General features: G+C 34.6%; 1 protein-coding gene across 1 annotated transcript in view; it reads left to right on the top strand.

The window, feature by feature from the left end:
* The window catches only part of LOC129271726 (receptor-type tyrosine-protein phosphatase mu-like), a 66390-nt gene extending 48289 nt beyond the window's left edge, over window positions 1-18101 (top strand). The window contains exons 27-31 of the mRNA XM_064106641.1: window positions 721-846; window positions 6952-7083; window positions 8303-8451; window positions 9656-9791; window positions 14803-18101. Of these exons, the coding sequence (XP_063962711.1) occupies window positions 721-846; window positions 6952-7083; window positions 8303-8451; window positions 9656-9791; window positions 14803-14883 (624 nt within the window). The 3' untranslated portion in view covers window positions 14884-18101. The remainder of the gene's footprint in view (window positions 1-720; window positions 847-6951; window positions 7084-8302; window positions 8452-9655; window positions 9792-14802) is intronic.
* Window positions 18102-19673: the final 1572 nt, after the last annotated feature.

Genomic DNA, 19673 nt, shown 5'->3' with positions numbered 1-19673 from the left:
TGTGTACAGTGTTTGTGTGTGAGACAGAGAATGGGAGAGAAGGAGAGGTGAAAGTGAGGCAAGTGAGAGTGTGCTTTATGTGTGTGAGAGAGGTGGCAGTGTTTAAGGGAGTGCGTGTGTATTAAATACACATGCACTCCCTTGAGATTGCATGTGTTAGAGGAGAATGGGGAGGGAAAGGGTGTGTGAGGGTGTGTTTATGTGTGTGAGGCAGAGAGTATGAGGAAAGGAGAGGTGAAAGTGAATCAAGGGGGTGTGTGAGTATGTGAAAGAGATAGGGGAAGAGAGAGTGGGAGGAAGGAGTGAGTGTATATTTATGCATGAGAGTGGGAGAGGAGGGGTGAAAGTGAGGCAAGGGAGTGGGTTTGTGTAATTGTGTGCGAGAGATTGAGAGAGAGAGAGTGGGGAAAGAGAGGAGATAATGAGGCAAGGATTGGGCATGTGTGTGGGAGAGACATACATGTAGAGAGTGGGAAAGGAAGGCAGGATTGAGACAGGGGCAAGGTAGGCTGTGTGTGGGTGTGTTTGAGGGTGTGGGTGAGAGAAAGAAAGAAATACAGAGACAAAGAGATGGGAGGGGAGGTGTGGTAAGAGTGAGGCAAGGATGTGAGGGTGTGTGTGTTTGTGTGTAATTGAGAGAGATAGAGTGTAGGGGAGTCTCCTACAAATATTAAAGATTTGTAAAGCACTACTTCAGAACTCTTTGTTTCCCTTTTTTAGACATTCCTGAAGAAGGATGTGTTTCTAGCCACCCAGTCTCCTTTACCTAACACAGTGGTTGATCTGTGGAGACTTGTATTTGATTGGAAGTGTCCAGTCATTGTCATGCTCAATGAATCGGATAGGGTGAGTACCGATGTAGCAAATGTGAAATTCCCACAGGTAAAATAATACAAATATTTGGGTATTAATTATTTTCTTATAACAATTTGTTTCTCCAATTTTATACACATTTTCAGCAATCTGCTTCATATACTAATTTTAAATCAAGTTTTGATTAGGGTTTCGATGGCCCTATTAATTGTAAAATAATGTGAACACTCTTCAAAAGTTTTGCTGTCCATACTTTTCCTTTATTAATGAAGATGATAGAAACCAATGTGTCACTCCTAACTTCAAGTGAATTACTTCATTTAAAAGTTGTTAGTAAAGAGGCCCTTAGTTTAGAAGTAAATGTACATACTTGATATACTTGCATCATTAACCCTTTGCGTGCGGGACCGCGAAACCGGATACCTCTCCCTGCAGCGGAGCCGTTTTTGTACATTGCTGGTATTTGGATCTGTGGCGGTGTTTTCATAATCTATTGCTAATTGCGCCAAACTGAAGTATTTTCAGGATTTTTAGTAAATGTAAAGATGAAAGATCAGACATTTTTCTTTCTAGAACTAAAGGTCTCGCTTCTCAAATCAACAGAATAGTTAAGAAATTTACAAGGAAAAAGTCGTGTTATTTTGTCAAATCTTCGCTTTTTCCGAAGTCAATAGGCACTGTGTACAAAAATGCGTAAGGGCAATCAGCACGCGCGGACAAGTCGGGTTCGATCGATACCGCTTTGTTGTCAGCTCTGGTGCTTTTTTTCATTGCCTATTGTCACGCTACTCATGAATGGTCTCTTTACCCCCTTGTATACAGATCATTTGCAAAGTGTATAATTACGACGATAATCCGTTTTGGGTGAAATCACAGCATACCAAATACCTTTATACAAAAAAGGGTGAATATTCCCTTGCAAGTACAATGATGATGCTGCGCAACGAAAGTCCGAAACTATTTTGTGATTTTTGGCTTCTGGGCTTTAAGACGGTGGCCTCAATGTTTCACTAAAAATCGCCTTTGGTTTCTTCTTTTCATGAATTATAGTTTGTAATAAAAAATAATTTTGTTCCTGAAGATTGCATACCAGTCTTCGATTTGTTTTCCTGTTGCAATTTCAAAGATCGAAGGGGTAAATGTGACTCAAATAGTGGATCTGAAATCATACCTCCCAACGCTCTCCTCGTCTCATTCTATCATTTTTCTATCTCCCTTTTCCCTCCAAAAAAACCATGCTACCGATTACTGTTCGTCACGATGAGAGAAAGTAAATTATTTTTATCTATTGAAATTGTAGCATCTAAATTAGATTTATTTATACATCTTTTTCAAATATTTGGGTGTTGATTCTCACCAGGGTAAGCGCCCCCCAAAAAATATAAGGTCAACCTGTCTTTTGTGGGCCTCTAGTTCTATTGCATCGTGGTCATCGTGTCGAAAAATTTTGGGTTTTTTCCCCCAGTTTCTCAAATAATGTCTCGAAAAACCTTTTATAATTACTATTGTAACTGTCATTTCACAATAAATTCTATATCATCTTCCATTTTCTATATTGATAACATGGGTAGATATCTTTCGCAAAAGACAATACGATGATGATGATCATCATCATCGTATAAAAATGCACAACTAAACTATTTTTGTGAACTTGGGGCTTAGGGTTATGGCAAGACAGAGGCCTCAATCTTTCACTAAAAGTAATTTTCTTTTTTAGATTTTTTCATAAATTATATGTCTCAGTCTCATTTTATTCGATTTTCCACGCAGCTATTATAATGATAAAATGATTTTGTTCCTGAAGTTTGCGCACCGGTATTCGATTTGTAATATATCCTGAAATTATTTCAAAGTGTTAAACGAATAAAAGTGACTAAAATTGTAAGTCTGAAATCATACCTCCCAACTCTCTTCTTGTCACTTTCTACGTTTCTTTCTTTATCTTACTATTCCCTCAAAAAGAGCCATGATAGCAATTACTGAAAGTAAGAGAAATTAATTTTTCTTGAATAAATTACTAGTATACCATCCGTAATCATAAGTGTGTTTTTTTTATTTGTTCTTTTGTTTTGTTCGATTATCTCCTTCGTTTTGTTATATTGTCTCCTTGATTTCACAGCCGAAAACAAAGTAATAAATAAATCATAAAAAAAAACATTCACAATAATTATAATTCATTTTTGTCTCTATCGTTTTAATCGTTCAATCTCATAGTACAGAGGCAGCGGAGTTGGTAGGAAGTTTCAGTCCTCACCCCTTTCAGCAAACATGTACAACAAAATCCGAAGTCTACATAAATTTATGATTTTTTTTTGGCCGGTCCACTCCCTCCCACATTCAGCTAACCCCTCCATTATCAAAAACGCTCAGTGGCCCCTGTTTTTTATTTTTAAAAATAAGATATTTTGGTTTTGATGCTAACCAGGGTAAGCGCCCGAAATGTTTGTTTGCAGTAACGGAAACAATTTGTTTCCTCTATGAATCTTTTCTACCACGCTATTCGCCCCAAAAAAAAAAGAAGAAAGAAATTGGCGAGAAAGTAGGAAAATCAATAAATTTGGGTCGGTATCAACATTTTTTATTGGGGGGGGGTGTAGGTCAAACATGAATAAAAGTTTGTAGGATTGAGAGGGTTCTATCGGGTGACACGCCAGACAAACAAATTATCATCCTGTATCATTCTATTTCCTCCATTTCGCGCGAGGAAACTTTTAGTTCATTATTGGTATTATCATTTGAAGTGATTATGTTTCCGGCAACTTTTCAATGCAAAAGTTTTCATCTGGGAGAGAAAAGGAAATAAGATGAAGAGCTTCTATAAAACCTAACCTATTATAAATTCATTCTGTAAAATGACATGAATTAACAAATTGTGATTTTTTTTAGCCGCTTCACCCCCGTCCCACAGCTCAACCCCTGCACCATAAAAAAAACATTGCTGTCCCTGTATAACATCTTTTTCCAAATATTTTGGTTTAGATGCTAACCATGCTAAGCGCCCCAAATGCGATTTTTTTTTTTTTTGTCGTAACGGGGAAAAAATGGCCAGGACGGTCTTTATTCTTATCTTTTCTACCGCGTTACTCGCAATTAAAAACAGAAAATCGGAGGAGACAAACAAGCAATATTAGATTGTAGGTCAGAACATTTCCATTTGGGGGGGGGCAAGGTCAAACAAGAATAATGATAAAAAGTCATCAGTTTGGCAAGGGTCTGGGGACCGAGTTGCGACAAACAAAAGTTGTGGGATTTTTAAAAAGTAATCTAACCAAAAAATAAAGTCATGTTGTTATTCGTTTAAGTAGATATTCATGGAATTTTAGCAAAAGCGCACTTGTCTTTTTCCCCTTTTATCTCTGTCTCTCATTCTCTCTCTTTCTCCGTGACATCTGAACATATTTTTTTTATAATTTTCCTAAATGATTCTTCGTTCATCCTTATATGCATCATCACCCAGGGGTAGCGCTTTTATGCAAAATGAATCGCCGACGGATGTCATAAGCACCAGTGTTGTCGGTAAATGAGACAATTTTTTTTTTTAGATACGGTATGTTGGTTAAAAAAAAAGTATTCATAAAAGCTTTTTGTATTGCTTAGTGCAAAAAGCATTCAATGGGTCATCCTGCCGATAAACACTAATCTTCCTTTTGTTCGGGGCGTTGACCATCTGTATCCTGCTCTTTTCGGAAGGAATTTGTTTGAGTGGCCGCCCAGACATTCTTTAGTTCGGGTAGTGCCGATATCATGAACTACATGGACGTTTCCCTTTTGAAAAGAGCAGAAGATGAATGGTGTGCTTAACTGCTTTCTTTTCTCTTTTTTTCAGAATAGTAGACAAAAATAATAAGAAGGGGGATGACAGGGAGGGAAAAAGTTCAAAAGTGCACCGAGATCAGCTCAAACTTAAGTACTAAGACATTACAAGCTTTTTGTTTTTCTGAAAATACAATCGATCGATGAAACCAAGGAGATATCATTCTATCTAGAGTGATATCTTCTTGATTAAACAAATAAGACGAAAATGGTGAATAAACGCGTAGCTTATTACGTGACGATCTGCAGAAAAGATGTTAGCGTATATCTATCAGAACAACGATATGGATCAAATCACGTGATCAGGCCTTGTGCGCGCGCGTACGTGCTCGTCACAAAATTTATCCTCCCCGTCAGACTCCAACGAAAAAATCGGGTAAAGTTGAAATGATTTCCTATGTTCGGGATTTTTCCCCACGTAGCTGTATATTTTTTTCAATCTGTTATCGAAATAGGTTTATAGAGGAAATAGTGGCAGAGGTTTTAGTACATAACAATTACGAAAAAGCTGAAAAACTTCATTGAATAAAACCAAACATATCTCTGCTTCTGTAGAAGCCCGTCGTAGCTAAGTGAACGACTCGCTGGGCTTCTGTGGAAGCCCGTCGCGCGCAAAGGGTTAAGGATGCATTACAAGGAATATATTCTTGCTGCTTGAAGGGCATATAATCAAACATATTGTAATGGATACTAAGATGCTTAAAGAGTGGCTTTAACCCTAAATAGACTGGGCTATTTCGACGCCTAAGAAGACTGGGGGGGGGGCTGATTCAGCCCCCCCCCCTTATGATCTCGGCCGTCGATCGCGCGATCGCGACGAAAATTGGCACGCGCGTTACCCATGGCATTATCTACAAAACTAATATCAAATTCTGCGAAAAATCTCATTGCTCATTAATTATGCTAAATTATGCGTAAAATCATAAGTTTGCTCTAATTAATAAAATAATGCCCCTAAAATGCTAATTTTTGTTTCACATACTCTAGATAGGCATTTGATCAAATTTATTTTTCAAAATTTTCAACATCACATTTATTTTATTATGTATTCTATTGTTTTCTAAATTTCTTATGTATTTCCTTGTTTTTCGACTTTTTGTTTTTTATTGTTTTTTCAATGGAAATCGTCAGGGACTTTATTTTGACCATAAAAAAGATAAAATTAATTGATTTTAAGCAGTAAAAGTAAAAATAATGATACATTTATGAATTTTGGCTAAAAACACCATTTGCATAGGATTTGTACACAAATTCATGTTTTTAAGTAATTTTGGGTCTGCATGCACTTACGAAATGTTGTGTAATTTCGGAACTGCATACCAGGGGGTCACAATTTTGGTCTAAAAAATTGTGTGAGACTTGAAAGTAAAAAGTCAGCGACTGACGCGGTCGAAAAATTTCGCGCGGCGGATTTATCGCGAAAAATGTCGAGGGGGGGGCTGAATCAGCCCCCCCCCCCAGTCTTTTTAGGGTTAAAAGGATGATGATAGTGCTGAAGCTTCAAAGTTACCCTTGCAAAAAAAGGTAAATGAATTGATTTATGTCCCTGTAGAAGAGGCATTTACTGTTATTTTTTGGAAGTTCTTGATATCCCTCCTCACCAAAGGTCATATTGAGAATTTGAAGATGCCCCCACAGGGTTGAAAATTTAGAGAGGGATCTCTAAATGTATGACATAAACACTTCTTACCAGGAATTTAAGATATACTTGCACAAAACACAGTGAATCAATTGGTCCTTGCAAACATCATTGTAAAATTCATCAGAAATTAGAATATTTATTGAAACATTAACAAGAAAAATAAATACTTGACAAGCAAAGAAAAGAACAATTGAAATTCAAATATAAAGGACACATATACATTGAATAATGTTGATTAATCTATGGCCCAAAAGAGCAATAATTTTCATGACTTTTTTGAAAAATTTGATATTGCATAGATTGTATTAATAAATGTGAATGAATTACAAACAAACCTGTGACAGGGGAATTTCCATGGTAATTTTGATGGAGTTACTTTTTATGAAAGAAAATGTTTAATTATTAAATTGCACTAGTGAACATTCTCTTTTCGATTTTCTGTCTTCTTTATTTCCTAAATTGTTCTTAATATATAACCTTTTCTCTCTATTTTCCTTTACAATTTTATCACTTGGAAAAGTATATCCCCTAGGCCCCCCCCCTTTCCCTTGTACTGCTACACATGGTAGGAGTGTACCGTAATAATGTATAGAAATAGAATTGTATACTTTGATAAAAATAACAAGACCTTTCTAATCAAGCTCTAATGGAAAAAATATCTCTTCCTCTGATAATATGTTCAGGATGACTGTGTCCAGTACTGGCCAGAAGAGGGCAGCATTGCCTTTGGATCACTGGAGGTGACCGCTCTGGAATCGGAGAGTACAATGAACTTTGTAAAGAGGAATCTAAGCCTTTCCAATGACTTAGGAGAGGTAATCCTTATTACCTAATTATCATCATTATTGTAATTTCAATTGCTTTTATAGTTATCATTGTTTTTTTCTCATTATAATTTTCATTATTATTCATTATTAATGTTGTTTTTATTGTTATTTACATGTATATTATTGTTGTGATTATTATAAGAAGCAGTAGTATAGTGTAGTGGTCATTTCATCTTTTTCATTTGCCAACTCATTGTGATTTTTTTTCTTGAAAATTAGTACATTGTCTTGGCAATGTTTGTATTTTCTTTAAAAAAGCTTTATATTGTATATCTTACAAATGTAGGGAATAGATATCAGAAAGCTCTCTTTTATTTTCTCTACATCACAAAACAGTTTGGGTATAAATATTCTTGTATTTAAGTGGAATAATGACATGCATTCTGGGTATTTACAAAATTGTGAAATGGGCTTTAACCTTAAATAGACTGGGCTATTTCGAAGCCTAAGAAGACTGGGGGGATGGGGCTGATATGATTTCAGCCATCGATCGCGGGATCGCGACGAAAATTGGCACGAGCGTTACCCATGATATCAAATTCAGTGAAAAATCTCATTGCTAATTAATTATGCTAATTTTTGCGAAAAATCTAAAGTTTGCTCTAATTAACTACAGGTAAATAATGCCGAAAAATGCTACGTTTTGTTCTGACTCTTTATAGGAATCTGATATAATGTACTTTTAATAAAATTCAACGTCACATTCATTACGCATTTTATTGTTTTCTAAATTTCTTATGTATTTCTTTGTTTTTCAACTTGATGTTTTTTTATTGTTTTTCAATGGAAATTATCTTGGACTTTATTTTGACCATAAACAAGATGAAATTAATTTATTTTAATCAGTAAAAAGAAAAATAATCATACATTTATGAATTTTTTGGTAAAAAGACCATTTGCATTGGATTTGTAAAAAAAATCATGTTTTTGAGCAATTTTGAGTCTGCATGCACTTACATGTAGGAAATGTTGCATAATTTTGGTCTCAAAAGTTGCACGAGACTTGAAAATAAAAATGTAAGTGAGCGACGCGGTAAAAAATGCGCGGCGGATTTGTCGTGAAAAATGTTGAGGGCTGAATCAGCCCCCCCCCCCCGTGTTATTAGGGTTAAAGCAGACCATAATTTTTCCACTTTTTTGGTTGTACTAGAGATAAGAGAAATCACAATGATTACAACAATGTTTTTTTTTTTTTTTTCCTTTACAGAGTATGACAATTGAACATTTTGAGATGCTAGGATGGGGTATGTCACACAACAAACCAGACTCTCCTTTATCTTTAATTAAACTCATCGAAGCTGTTGAGGGCAGCATTAAGAAGGCAGAGAGCAAGGGACCAGCTATTGTCCATTGCATGTAAGTGTAAATCAGTGCATTTTACATTTTTGACCTATGGATCAACTTATTTTCACAAATGCGTGCATTTGATTCATAGAATTTTATGTTTTTGAAACATTATTTCACAGAAGTACATGTAGATACATTTGCTGGGATTGGTAATTTTGTGTTAAAATCTATTTTACATTGCCATAATGTTGTAATGAATACTAGAATAGTTCACAAATTACTTATGTATATTAAGATTCCATTATATGTACTAGTGCATATATCCACCTTGTAAAGTGCTCCTATATTTGATTAAAGAATGGCACGAATTGTCCTTGGAGTTGGTACACATACTTCCACAGATTATGTTTTGAGTCAGATGAACCGGACATCTATTGAAAATAGGTGGAAAATGCAAAGATGTAAGCTGGTATACAGAGCTATAAATGGACAGGCACCAAAATACCTGACCAATCTATTTGACAAAGCAAATTATATTCATGGTTACAGAACCAGAGCTGCAATAACTGATGAACTTTTGATACCAAAAGCAAGGACAAATTTTGGCAAGCTATTTCCCATGTTGGTACAGTGGAGTGGAATCGTTTGCCACATTATGTAAGGCAGGCACCTCCTAAACACACATTTTCAGTAAGATTCTGGAAAGTGACCCAAAACTAGGCAAGACCCCTCATGAAATTCATTTAGTAAATGACTTCCCACTCACTAAATACAGTAAAATATATCATATATATATATATTTATAGCCAATATTAGTATACCAACAAACATTTTCACATGCCAGACACCATGTGGTTCCTGACTCCACTCTACTGAACTATATGTAGTTGACAATAAGTTTCATGTACATGCTTTTTTTATTGTTTTTCTAGTGTATTTTAGTTATTGTATTCCAGGGCCTCTAAGTATAACAGTGTTTGACCCACTGACAGAGTCACCTTGGTAAAATAAGATGTGATAAATAAATAAATATTACACCAGCTTAGCTAGGCTACCTTCTTGCCGGTACCCATTAACCTTACGTTAGAATGGGTGCAGCACAGTGTGGATGGATGCCGTGCAGAAGGAAATTAATGCTCGGATTGGGATTTGAATCTACATCCCTCTGATTGTAAAGACATGATTCAATTGACATTGCCTTAAATTCACCTGAACCACATGTCATTACTTAATGTTTTTTTTGTTTGTGTTGCTCTGTGTGTCTACCATATAGAAACGGTATCGGCCGCAGTGGAGTGTTCTGTGCTTTGTGGTCCATTATGGAGAAACTGAGGAAAGATAATACCATAGACATCTTCCAAGCCGTCAAGAGACTCAGATCAAGCAGACCTAACATGGTTGAAACATTGGTAAGAATTAAATTTTCGTTGTTGTGGTTGTTTAACCCTAATCCTCCCTGGGGGGGGGGCCGTAATGGCCCCCCCCTCGACCATTTTCGCGATATATCTGCTGCGCAAAATTTTTTGACCTTGCCGCTCACTGACTTTACTTTCAAGTCTCACGCAAATTTTGAGACCAAATTTGTGACGCCCGGGAACGCAGTTACGACATTACGCAACGTTATGTAAGTGCATGTCAGACCCCAAATTGCTCATAAACGTGATTTCATGTACAAATCCAATGCAAATTGTGTATTTAGCCCAAATTCATAAATGTATCATTATTTCTACTTTACTGATTAAACTTAATTAATTTTGCCTTATGATCAGAATTGAGTCTGGAACGATTTCCATCGAAAAAACAATAAAAAAACAAAAAGTAAAAAAACAAAGAAATACATAAGAAATTAAAAAAATAAAATACATAAGAAAATCGGTCTTAGTACCAGAATTTTTTTCATTCACAATTGTTAGGAATGCTATAAAGAATATTTTCACCAAAAAATAGCATTCTAGGAGCTTTATTTAGTGAATCAGAGCAAAAAGTATGATTTCATGAATAAATTATCATAATTAATTCATATAAAATAAAAATATATGAATTCAGTGAAATTTACCAATGCAACTGCGTAGATTACGTCATTCTCTACCATCATGCAAATTTTTGTTGTGATCGTGCAATCCGCGGCTGAGATCTTAACCCTAAAATGGCCGGGGGGGGGTTGAATCAACCCCCCCCTCAACATTTTCTGCGATCATTCCGCCGTGCGAAATTTTTTGACCGCGCCACTCACAGAGTTTATACTTTCAAGTCTCGCGCATCTTTTGAGACCAAATTTACGATGCCTGGGTACGCGGTTCCGAAATTACGCAACATTATGTAAGTGCATGTCAGACCAAAAATTGTTCCAAAACGTGATTTTGTGTACAAAGTCAATGCAAATTGAGTTTTCTCATCTTATTCATAAAGATATGATTATTTTTACTTTAAACAGCTGAAAGCAATTAATTTTAGCATAATTATGCTTCAAAAAGGTTGTGCAATAAATCTGGTGAAAAAAACAAAGAAAAACAAAAGGTTGAAAAACATAGAAATACATAAGAAATTCATAAAACAATAAAATACATAAGAAATTGATTTCCAAACGGAAGTTTTTTTCAATTGCCATTGTTAAGAATGCTACAAAGAATATTTTTACCAAAAATTAGCATTCTAGGAGCTTTATTTAGTGAATTAGAGCAAAAAGTATGATTTATGCATAGATTAGCATAATTAATTCATATAAAATAAAATCTCATTATTTTGGAAAATTTTACCATACAGCCTTGTAGATTATATCGCACACTACCAGCGTGCAAATTTTTGCGGCGCTCGCGAGATCGGCGGCCGAGATCTCGGGGGGGTTGAATCAACCCCCCCCCCCCCGGCCACAGAACAGCCAAAAAGCCCGGCCTAGTTAGGGTTAAGGGGGGGCCATAATGCCCCCCCCCCCCCCCCCCGGGAATGACAAGAATAAAAATACCCCGCGAGATTTAGGGTTAGATCAATAATTATTTTGTAATAATGGTAATGATAATGATAACAAACAATTTCTTTGTAATCATCATTATGATTATCTTGCATTGTCATTTCAGTATTATTATAGGTATAATTACCAATATCAGTATTTTCATTATTGTTATTATTAGTGGTAATAGTAGTAGTAGTAGTGGTGGTAGTAGTAGAAGTAGTAGTAGAGTATTACTTTTATTATCATTATTATTATTGTTATTACTATTATTATTATCATCATAATCACAGTCCGGGGGAGAGTAATGTAACACTTGTTAGTACATTGAATGATATTGGAATGGTGTTTCTGGTGACTCAATTCACTTTTTGGAAATACTGAATAATAATTATCAGCTACAAGTCTTTCATGAATTCATTTCATAACATATCCTAGTCACAGATAAAAAATCAGGCCGTGCTATTCAGGTGTTAAACCCTAAAATGGTTGAATCAACCCCCCCCCTCAACATTTTCTACGATCATTCTGCCGCGCGATATTTTTTTACCGCGCCACTCACAGAGGTTATACTTTTAAGTCTCGCGCATTTTTTTATACCAAATTTACGACACCCGGGTACGCGGTTCCGAAATTACGCAACATTTCGTAAGTGCATGTCAGACCAAAAATTGTTCCAAAACGTGATTTTGTGTACAAAGTCAATGCAAATTGAGTTTTCTCATCTTATTCATAAAGATATGATTATTTTTACTTTAAGCTGCTGAAATCAATTGATTTTAGCATAATTATGCTTCAAAAAGGTTGTGCAATAAATCTGGTGAAAAACACAGAGAAAAACAAAAGGTTGAAAAACAAGGAAATACATAAGAAATTCATAAAACAATAAAATACATAAGAAATTGATTTCCAAAACGAGGTTTTTTTCAATTGCGATTGTTAAGAATGCTACAAAGAATATTTTTACCAAAAATTTGCATTCTAGGAGCTTTATTTAGTGAATTAGAGCAAAAAGTATGATTTATGCATAAATTAGCATAATTAATTCATATAAAATAAAATCTCATTATTTTGGAAAATTTTACCATACAGCCTTGTAAATTACATCGCACACTACCAGCGTGCAAATTTTTGCGGCGCTCGCGCGATCGGTGGCCGAGATCTCAGGGGGGGTTGAATCAACCCCCCCCCCGGCCACAGAACAGCCAAAAAAGCCCGTCCTAGTTAGGGTTAAGCGTTAAAGCAGTGTTCACCAATGCCAATAATAATTTGCAAAGCTGAAGGAAAAAATTGTAAATTATTAACCTTATAACAACAAGGAAATACCCTAAATATAAATACATGTGTCATGCTAAAATATCCAGACTTATGGTTTTTGTCTCAGGCTGCCAGCTGCCATCCTTCCTGTTTCCTTATTGTAGCCGCATATACGTGGGTAGAGTCCTCTTAACATACTTCCTAAATCGAAGACTTGATAAATAAATTACTGAGATGAATAGAGAATTTGTTAAAGGAATCAATCTTCACTGGATTTTTAATCTTAAGCATAATTACCAGTTGGAAATAGGCTCTTAGAGACAGTAAAAAAAAACATATATCTTGGGTGTGCATTTAACTTTTAAATATGAGAAAGAATAGTAGTAATCCTCCACAGACTACATGTATTTGACGCCATTTTCCTAATGTGGAAAAATACATGTACTATAAACAAGCCTTATGACTTAATAATAATCATACATTAGATTAGAACTCGTATTTAATGTTTCTCTTCTTGTGCACTGTCTTTTGTAAAGCATTTGATGCATGTATATCAATTCTTAAGTTATATTTGCCCAATTTACCGGGCTTTGTATGGGGATAGATTCAGGAAATTACTCAGTCACAAATGCCATTAAGAACAGCAACAAACACTGTACAGATGATTTTTGGACAATTTATTGAGATCTCAAGACGGCTGTATGAAACCAGCATTCGTAAGCCCTTCTTCGATCGCTTGTTAGGTTGCAGCTTGGTCGTACAATTTCTATGGCCATTTAATAACTAAATATAATTTCACTTCTCAAGAAGGTCTAAAGTTGTTTAAAAGAAAGTCTTTAGAATCTGCCCAATTTGCAAATCTCTACGAACTCCAGAATTTGTACGAGCAGTGAGATTTCTACAAAAGCGTTGTTCATACTAACCTTTGTGACCGTAGCTTAATCCTAAAAGAACTGGGCTATTACTATTAGAGATGTATTTAAAGGACAAGTCCACCCCGACAAAAAGTTGATTTGAATAAAAAGAGAAAAATCCAACAATCATAACACATAAAAATTTCATCAAAATCAGATGTAAAATAAGAAAGGTATGACATTTTAAAGTTTCGTTTAATTTCACACAACAGTTATATGCACATCCTGGCCAGTATGCAAATGAGGGGACAGATGACATCACGCACTCACTATTTCTTTTGTATTTTATTATCTGAAATATGAAATATTCTGATTTTCTCACCCATGTCATTTGGAAATCAAGCTTTATTCCTCCCTGAAATTGTGGAATTAACATTGTTTAACATTATGTAGTTCGGTCAAGTTTTACATTTTTGTCAATTCTGTATAAATTGAAATATTGTATAATTCAAACAATAAAAAACAAAAGAAATAGTGAGTGATGGACATCATAGATTCTTACATTTACGTATCACTGAGTTGTGCATATAACTGTTTAGAGAAAAGTATGCGAAACTTTAAAATGTCATGAATTTCTTTAATATTTTACATCTGATTTTGATGAAGTTTTCAGTGTTGTGCTTGTTAGATTTTTCTCTATTTATTCAAATCAACATTCTTCTGGGGTGGACTTGACCTTTAAGACTGGGGGGCCAGTCTCCCCTTCTGATCTCTGCAGCCGTTCGCGCGATCACCCCAAAATTTGGCATGCACATTTGTTATTACATAAACTACAAGCAAGTATAAAAAAGATTCTGAAAATAATTATTTTTGGTATATTTTGAATAATATATGCAAATTTGAGGTCATCTTTGTAATCTAATCTAAAGGTTTTCACAAAGAAAAATAGCGAAAGCCAATTTTTTTCTTCATGTATTTCTTTGTTATTAGAATTTCTTATGTATTTCTTTGTTTTTTCATTGTCTATTTCAATGGAAATTAGTAAAGACCATTAAACAACTATATTAAACCTTAATTAATTAAGACCAATATGAATGAAAAATAATCACCCTTTTATGATTTTTCATCTCCCATTGACTTTGTACACAAAGTATAAAAATTAGCCATTTTTGGCATGACACATCTCGTAAAAAGTCACGTGGCATCACGATGCTACATGTATACCCGTATGTCAGAAATTTAGATTCAAAGGTTGCTCAAGACTTCAAAAAAATAGTTATCAAATTTTGCGGCGCGATCTTTTTAAGAGTTAGGCGATTGGTATATTTTTTCCTTTTTTTTTTTTTTTTACCCATTTTCCAGGATCAGTACGAGCTTTGCTATGATGTCGTTAATCAACATTTGCATCAGTTTGAGGAATATGCAAATCTGGACGTGCTGTAAATCCAAAGATGAACTCCGTCATTTGGCCCACGGTTATTTTCTAAATCAATGACACAAGTCGTATGTTTACGTGCATTGTTTTGTGATGGCCTTTTCTTGAGACACTGTGTAACCTCTTCATTCACCTACACAGCAAGTACATCGGTGAATGAAGAGGAAACATGATCTCCGCAGACTCGAGATGGGTAACTCACCTCCAGACCCATTAACACAAAGCCTAGCGATTGATTAATTAAGATGAATTTTGTATAGAAAAGAGTACATTATGATCAATCCAGTTATTTACATAAATCTGTCTTAATATCGATTGTAAGTCAAGTGAAAGAGAGCCACTCAACCACTTCACCCTCTTCATCCAAGCGTCAACTTCCTCATTGAGTATTTTCCATTGAGAAGAACATGATATCTTTACGAGTCAAGTCTGTGCTTATTTTATTAGAAAATGACTCTGGTCATTCTCTTTTCAAGGTCAATGGTCCAAACCCAGCGTCATGTCTAATTGTAGGTAATTGATTCACGTATGTGAGAACTTAATCATACTCTATTACTATAATCACTTGTTTTGTATACATGTATTGCCATATTACCTGTCTCATTAAAAAGTGAGAAAAGTAATTGTTTAAGTGATATACAACAACTTTTACATTTCAAACAACTATTTTGTAAATTGTGGCCCTTGTCTTCCTAGATGTAATACATCAAAACATTCAGTCAGACCCTCTTATCTATTAGGATCAAGCAATTTTATTTGGGTAGAACAATACGATGTGTCCTGTTAGAGTAAAGACTGTTTTTATAATTTCTATGATGTCTTTATTGATGTTACATGAAAAGCTGGCTTGTCGATGTAATTAGTCATGCACTGAATCTTTTGGGTGATGTCTTTAAGAATGAACACAGAAACACATACTGCTCTCATTAAAGTTTTGAAAGTTTATTGAAACTCAAGACCTCTAGGGGAAACAGAGGACAATGAAAAGTTACAACATTACATGTATACATAGAACAGTTGACAATAATAATGGATTCTTGATATGCTTATCTCTTGATTATAAGTGATGGTAATTGTATTGACGATGTATGACTATTTTATCATGTTTACCTTTATTACAACTCTTTGAGATAGAATTTTAAACTGTGCTTCTCGATGTAAACTCAGGTTGCAATTTGGATAGGTTGATTTTTCATATCTTTTTTATTTATTCATGTTTAAATCTTATCAGTACCAGGAATATGAGAAATCTCACTTGAATTTGTTATGTTCATTTGCTATGACTTGCCCAATTAAATGAACGTGAAACAATTTTTTAAATCATGATAAGCAATCACAATGTGTGACAATTTTACCTTCCTTTATGTTTATTTACTTTTATTTGTGTTTTTCTGCCCTTCTTTCTGTCCCATATTGTTCTCCTTTATCTCCCTCCAGTTCTTTTTATCCCCAGCATAACAATTATCTTTCCCCTCATGTGTCGTAATCAAGAGGTTTATTTATGGAATATGTTTTTACTTTAGTAAATCAGAAAGATATTGTAATGTTATACATACCAGTACTAATATATGTGTTTCTATCAGGAAATTAGGCCAAAATAGTACTTTCTTCCAAAGTTTACTTAATTTACATATGAAATTATTGTAATAAGTTAATTGAATTGGTCATTTTTTTTTGGTAGTAGTTGCCTTGTTATGACCTCACCATGTAGCATAATATACAAGGTGTGTGGATTAAACTGTTAAGATGTATGCCTCTGTTTGGGATATTGTTGTATTTTTATGGCTTTAACTTGCATAATATAGTTAATGTTTCATATAAAAAAAATGTATGCACTTTCTTTTTACTGCTTTTAGATGGATAAAGAACTGACATGTATATTTTGCTGTTTCATAGGTAATGAATAAATCTATATTTTATTTTTCAACTGGTATATTATATTTTGGACTTTGAATTCCATTCTTGCTGAATAAATATTGAAATAGTACTATTGACAATAGATTTAAGATGTTTATATTGTGAAATATATATTGGACTTCACTACACATAATTTTGGGAAAATTCTATAATTTTTTTTAGAAAATTCATATTGATGATATTTTTTGCTTTATTACCTTTGACCACTTGGAATAACCTATTCTTTTTTTTTTATATGTCTCTTATAGGACTTATGCGTATTTCATGTTATTTTTTGTTTTATGTTTTATATTTATCTTTGTTTATATTTCATATATATTTCTGTCACTGTTACCATAAACATGGAAAACTATTTTCCAAAAATTTATTTTGATAATATCTTGCTTTGTACCTTTGACCACCTGGATAACTTTTTTGGTGAAATATGTGTCTTATTGAACTTCATGTTTAACCTATTTCACGCTATTTGTAGATGTATGTTTCTTTTATTTTTATTTTTTTTCATTGTCATGGAAAACAATTTTCATAAATTTTATATTAATGATATTTTTTTTTACGTTTGACCACCTGAAAACATATAAAATATTGTCCTGTTTGTTATGGGATTGCATGGCTTGTAATCTCCTACAAATTTCGGATTGATATTTTGGCATTATAAACTTTGACCACATGGAAATATTAATGAAATCTAATATTTTCAAAACCTTGTTTCGCCAATATTATTTTTTGCATTGTCACTTTCCCACCTGGAGATGGGTTTTTAGGAATCTCATATTGATGACATGTTTGTATTTTTACATTTGCCCACCTGAAATATGTGTTTGAGGAATTCTGTACTAATACATATTATTTTGCATTGTTACATATGCCCTTGCATTGGACCACCTGTAATACTTTGGTTATAATTAACGTAAAAGTTTCATATATATTGCTTCAAGCTTAAGTATAATTGTTGACAATGTCATAATTGTTTACAATTAAAAATATTTGAATAGATGTTAGAAGTAGGACAAATTCTGTGTTCGTGTCAGCTTTATAATTTCAATTTTCTATCACGTTTTTTTTTCTTTTCTCTTTGTTTTATATACCAAAAATGCTAAACAAATTATTCGAAGATTAAGCCAAAAGTGATATGCTGTGAAGTGTTTTGCTAACCTTAATGATAAACAAGAGGCAAAATGGAGTCATTCTGCCTTTGTCACTGAGATCATTTCATGTAGTGTATGTCAGGAAATGTATTTATTATTATTGTTATCATTAGTATTATTATTATTATTGTAGCAAGAATATATACAGATCAAATATGAAATTGCCGTTTCTCAACTTTTATTGCCACTTGGGGATTTTCCCAGAATCATTAAAACGACATTTACAATTTGTTAACTAGGACACAGTTTCTAGACAATATTGATCAAGCCAAAATCAACCAGATTTTAAGGGAGAAACCGGGTCACGTGACCTCCCAGAAGGAAGAGATCCAAACGGGATCCCAGGACAGGTTTTTGCTGGGGTGCGGATTCCCCTCTTAACGTTTATCCTCTATTCAATACAAGATTACCTCATGTGTGTGAAATAAAATTGGGGGAGAGGCTTCAAGACCTGAAGGTGAATTCTTAGAAAGGGAAGACATCCAGCCAGGGGACTTTGGGAAGTTGGGTTCCTGTCTCCCGATTTTCTTGACCTCCCCCTTGTGTTGAAATTTGACCAATATACATGTAAGAAAAAAAAAGACTTGGTAATCAAGCCAAACGCCATAACAAGCCCATCCAACAAACTATATCAAGCCCAACCAACCATAACAAGCCCATCCAACCAACCAATGCAAGCCCATCCATCCAACCAAAACAAGCATAACCAACCGTAACAAGCCCAACCAATCAAGCATAACAATCCCATCCAGCCAACCAGAACAGCCTCAGCCAACCACCCATATTAAGCCCATCTAAGCAGCCAACGCAAGCCCAACCAACCAAACAAGTCGAAATTGGTGTTGGACATCATTACGAAATATAAATCAAATATACGTCATATGATACATAAACAAATGCCAATACATCTCAATTGTAATTACAAGTCAACTACAGACGAAATATAAAAAAATTGTGCAGAAGTATTAACAGCTTGGTTGGAAATGAGAGGGTCCACTAATGCTTGTAGAGCGTGGATCCCTATGGTCATAACCAACCAACCAATTATAACAAGTCCATCCATCCAACCAATGCAAGCCCATCCAACCAAGCAAAAACAAGTTAATTTTCAACTTCCGTCATGTACATCATAACCAAATACAAATCAAATATGCATCATATGCATAAACAAACACAAATACATATCAATTATAATTATAAATCAACTTCAGACAAATTATAAATAATTGTTTTAACAAGAACCTGTTTGGAAATGAGGGGATCCAGTAAAAACACTGCTTGTAGAGCTTGGATCCCTATGATAATAACCAACCAACCCAACCATATCAAGCCCAACCAACCAGCACAAGCCCATCCAACCAATGCAAGCCTATCCAATCATGCCCATCCAGTCAACTAATACAAGCCTATGCAGCCAATGCTGTTCCATCCAAACACATGCCCAGCCAAGCAACCAAAACCAGTCCATGTTACAATCAGCAGTATAACCAATCAAAAACTAAGGTTATTTCAATCAACTGTAACCGGCACAACTTGCCTCTTAAACAGGCCCATTCAGCAATCCTGAACCCTGTCTTTAGAATTTTGCTATTACCACATTTACATTAATTAGTACAATTGCCTTTGACAGATTATTCGAGTACTAACAGAAATCGCGATATAATTATTAACAACGGTACCATATATTCCAATCTGGTTTCATATCACATATGTACCTTATTTTTGGAGGCATA

Source organism: Lytechinus pictus, chromosome 11 (genome assembly GCF_037042905.1).
Source record: "Lytechinus pictus isolate F3 Inbred chromosome 11, Lp3.0, whole genome shotgun sequence".
In the NCBI taxonomy this organism is placed as follows: Eukaryota; Metazoa; Echinodermata; class Echinoidea; order Temnopleuroida; family Toxopneustidae; genus Lytechinus; species Lytechinus pictus.
The sequence above is the reverse complement of the archived record's forward strand: the minus strand, read 5'-3'. Positions and strand labels throughout refer to the sequence as shown.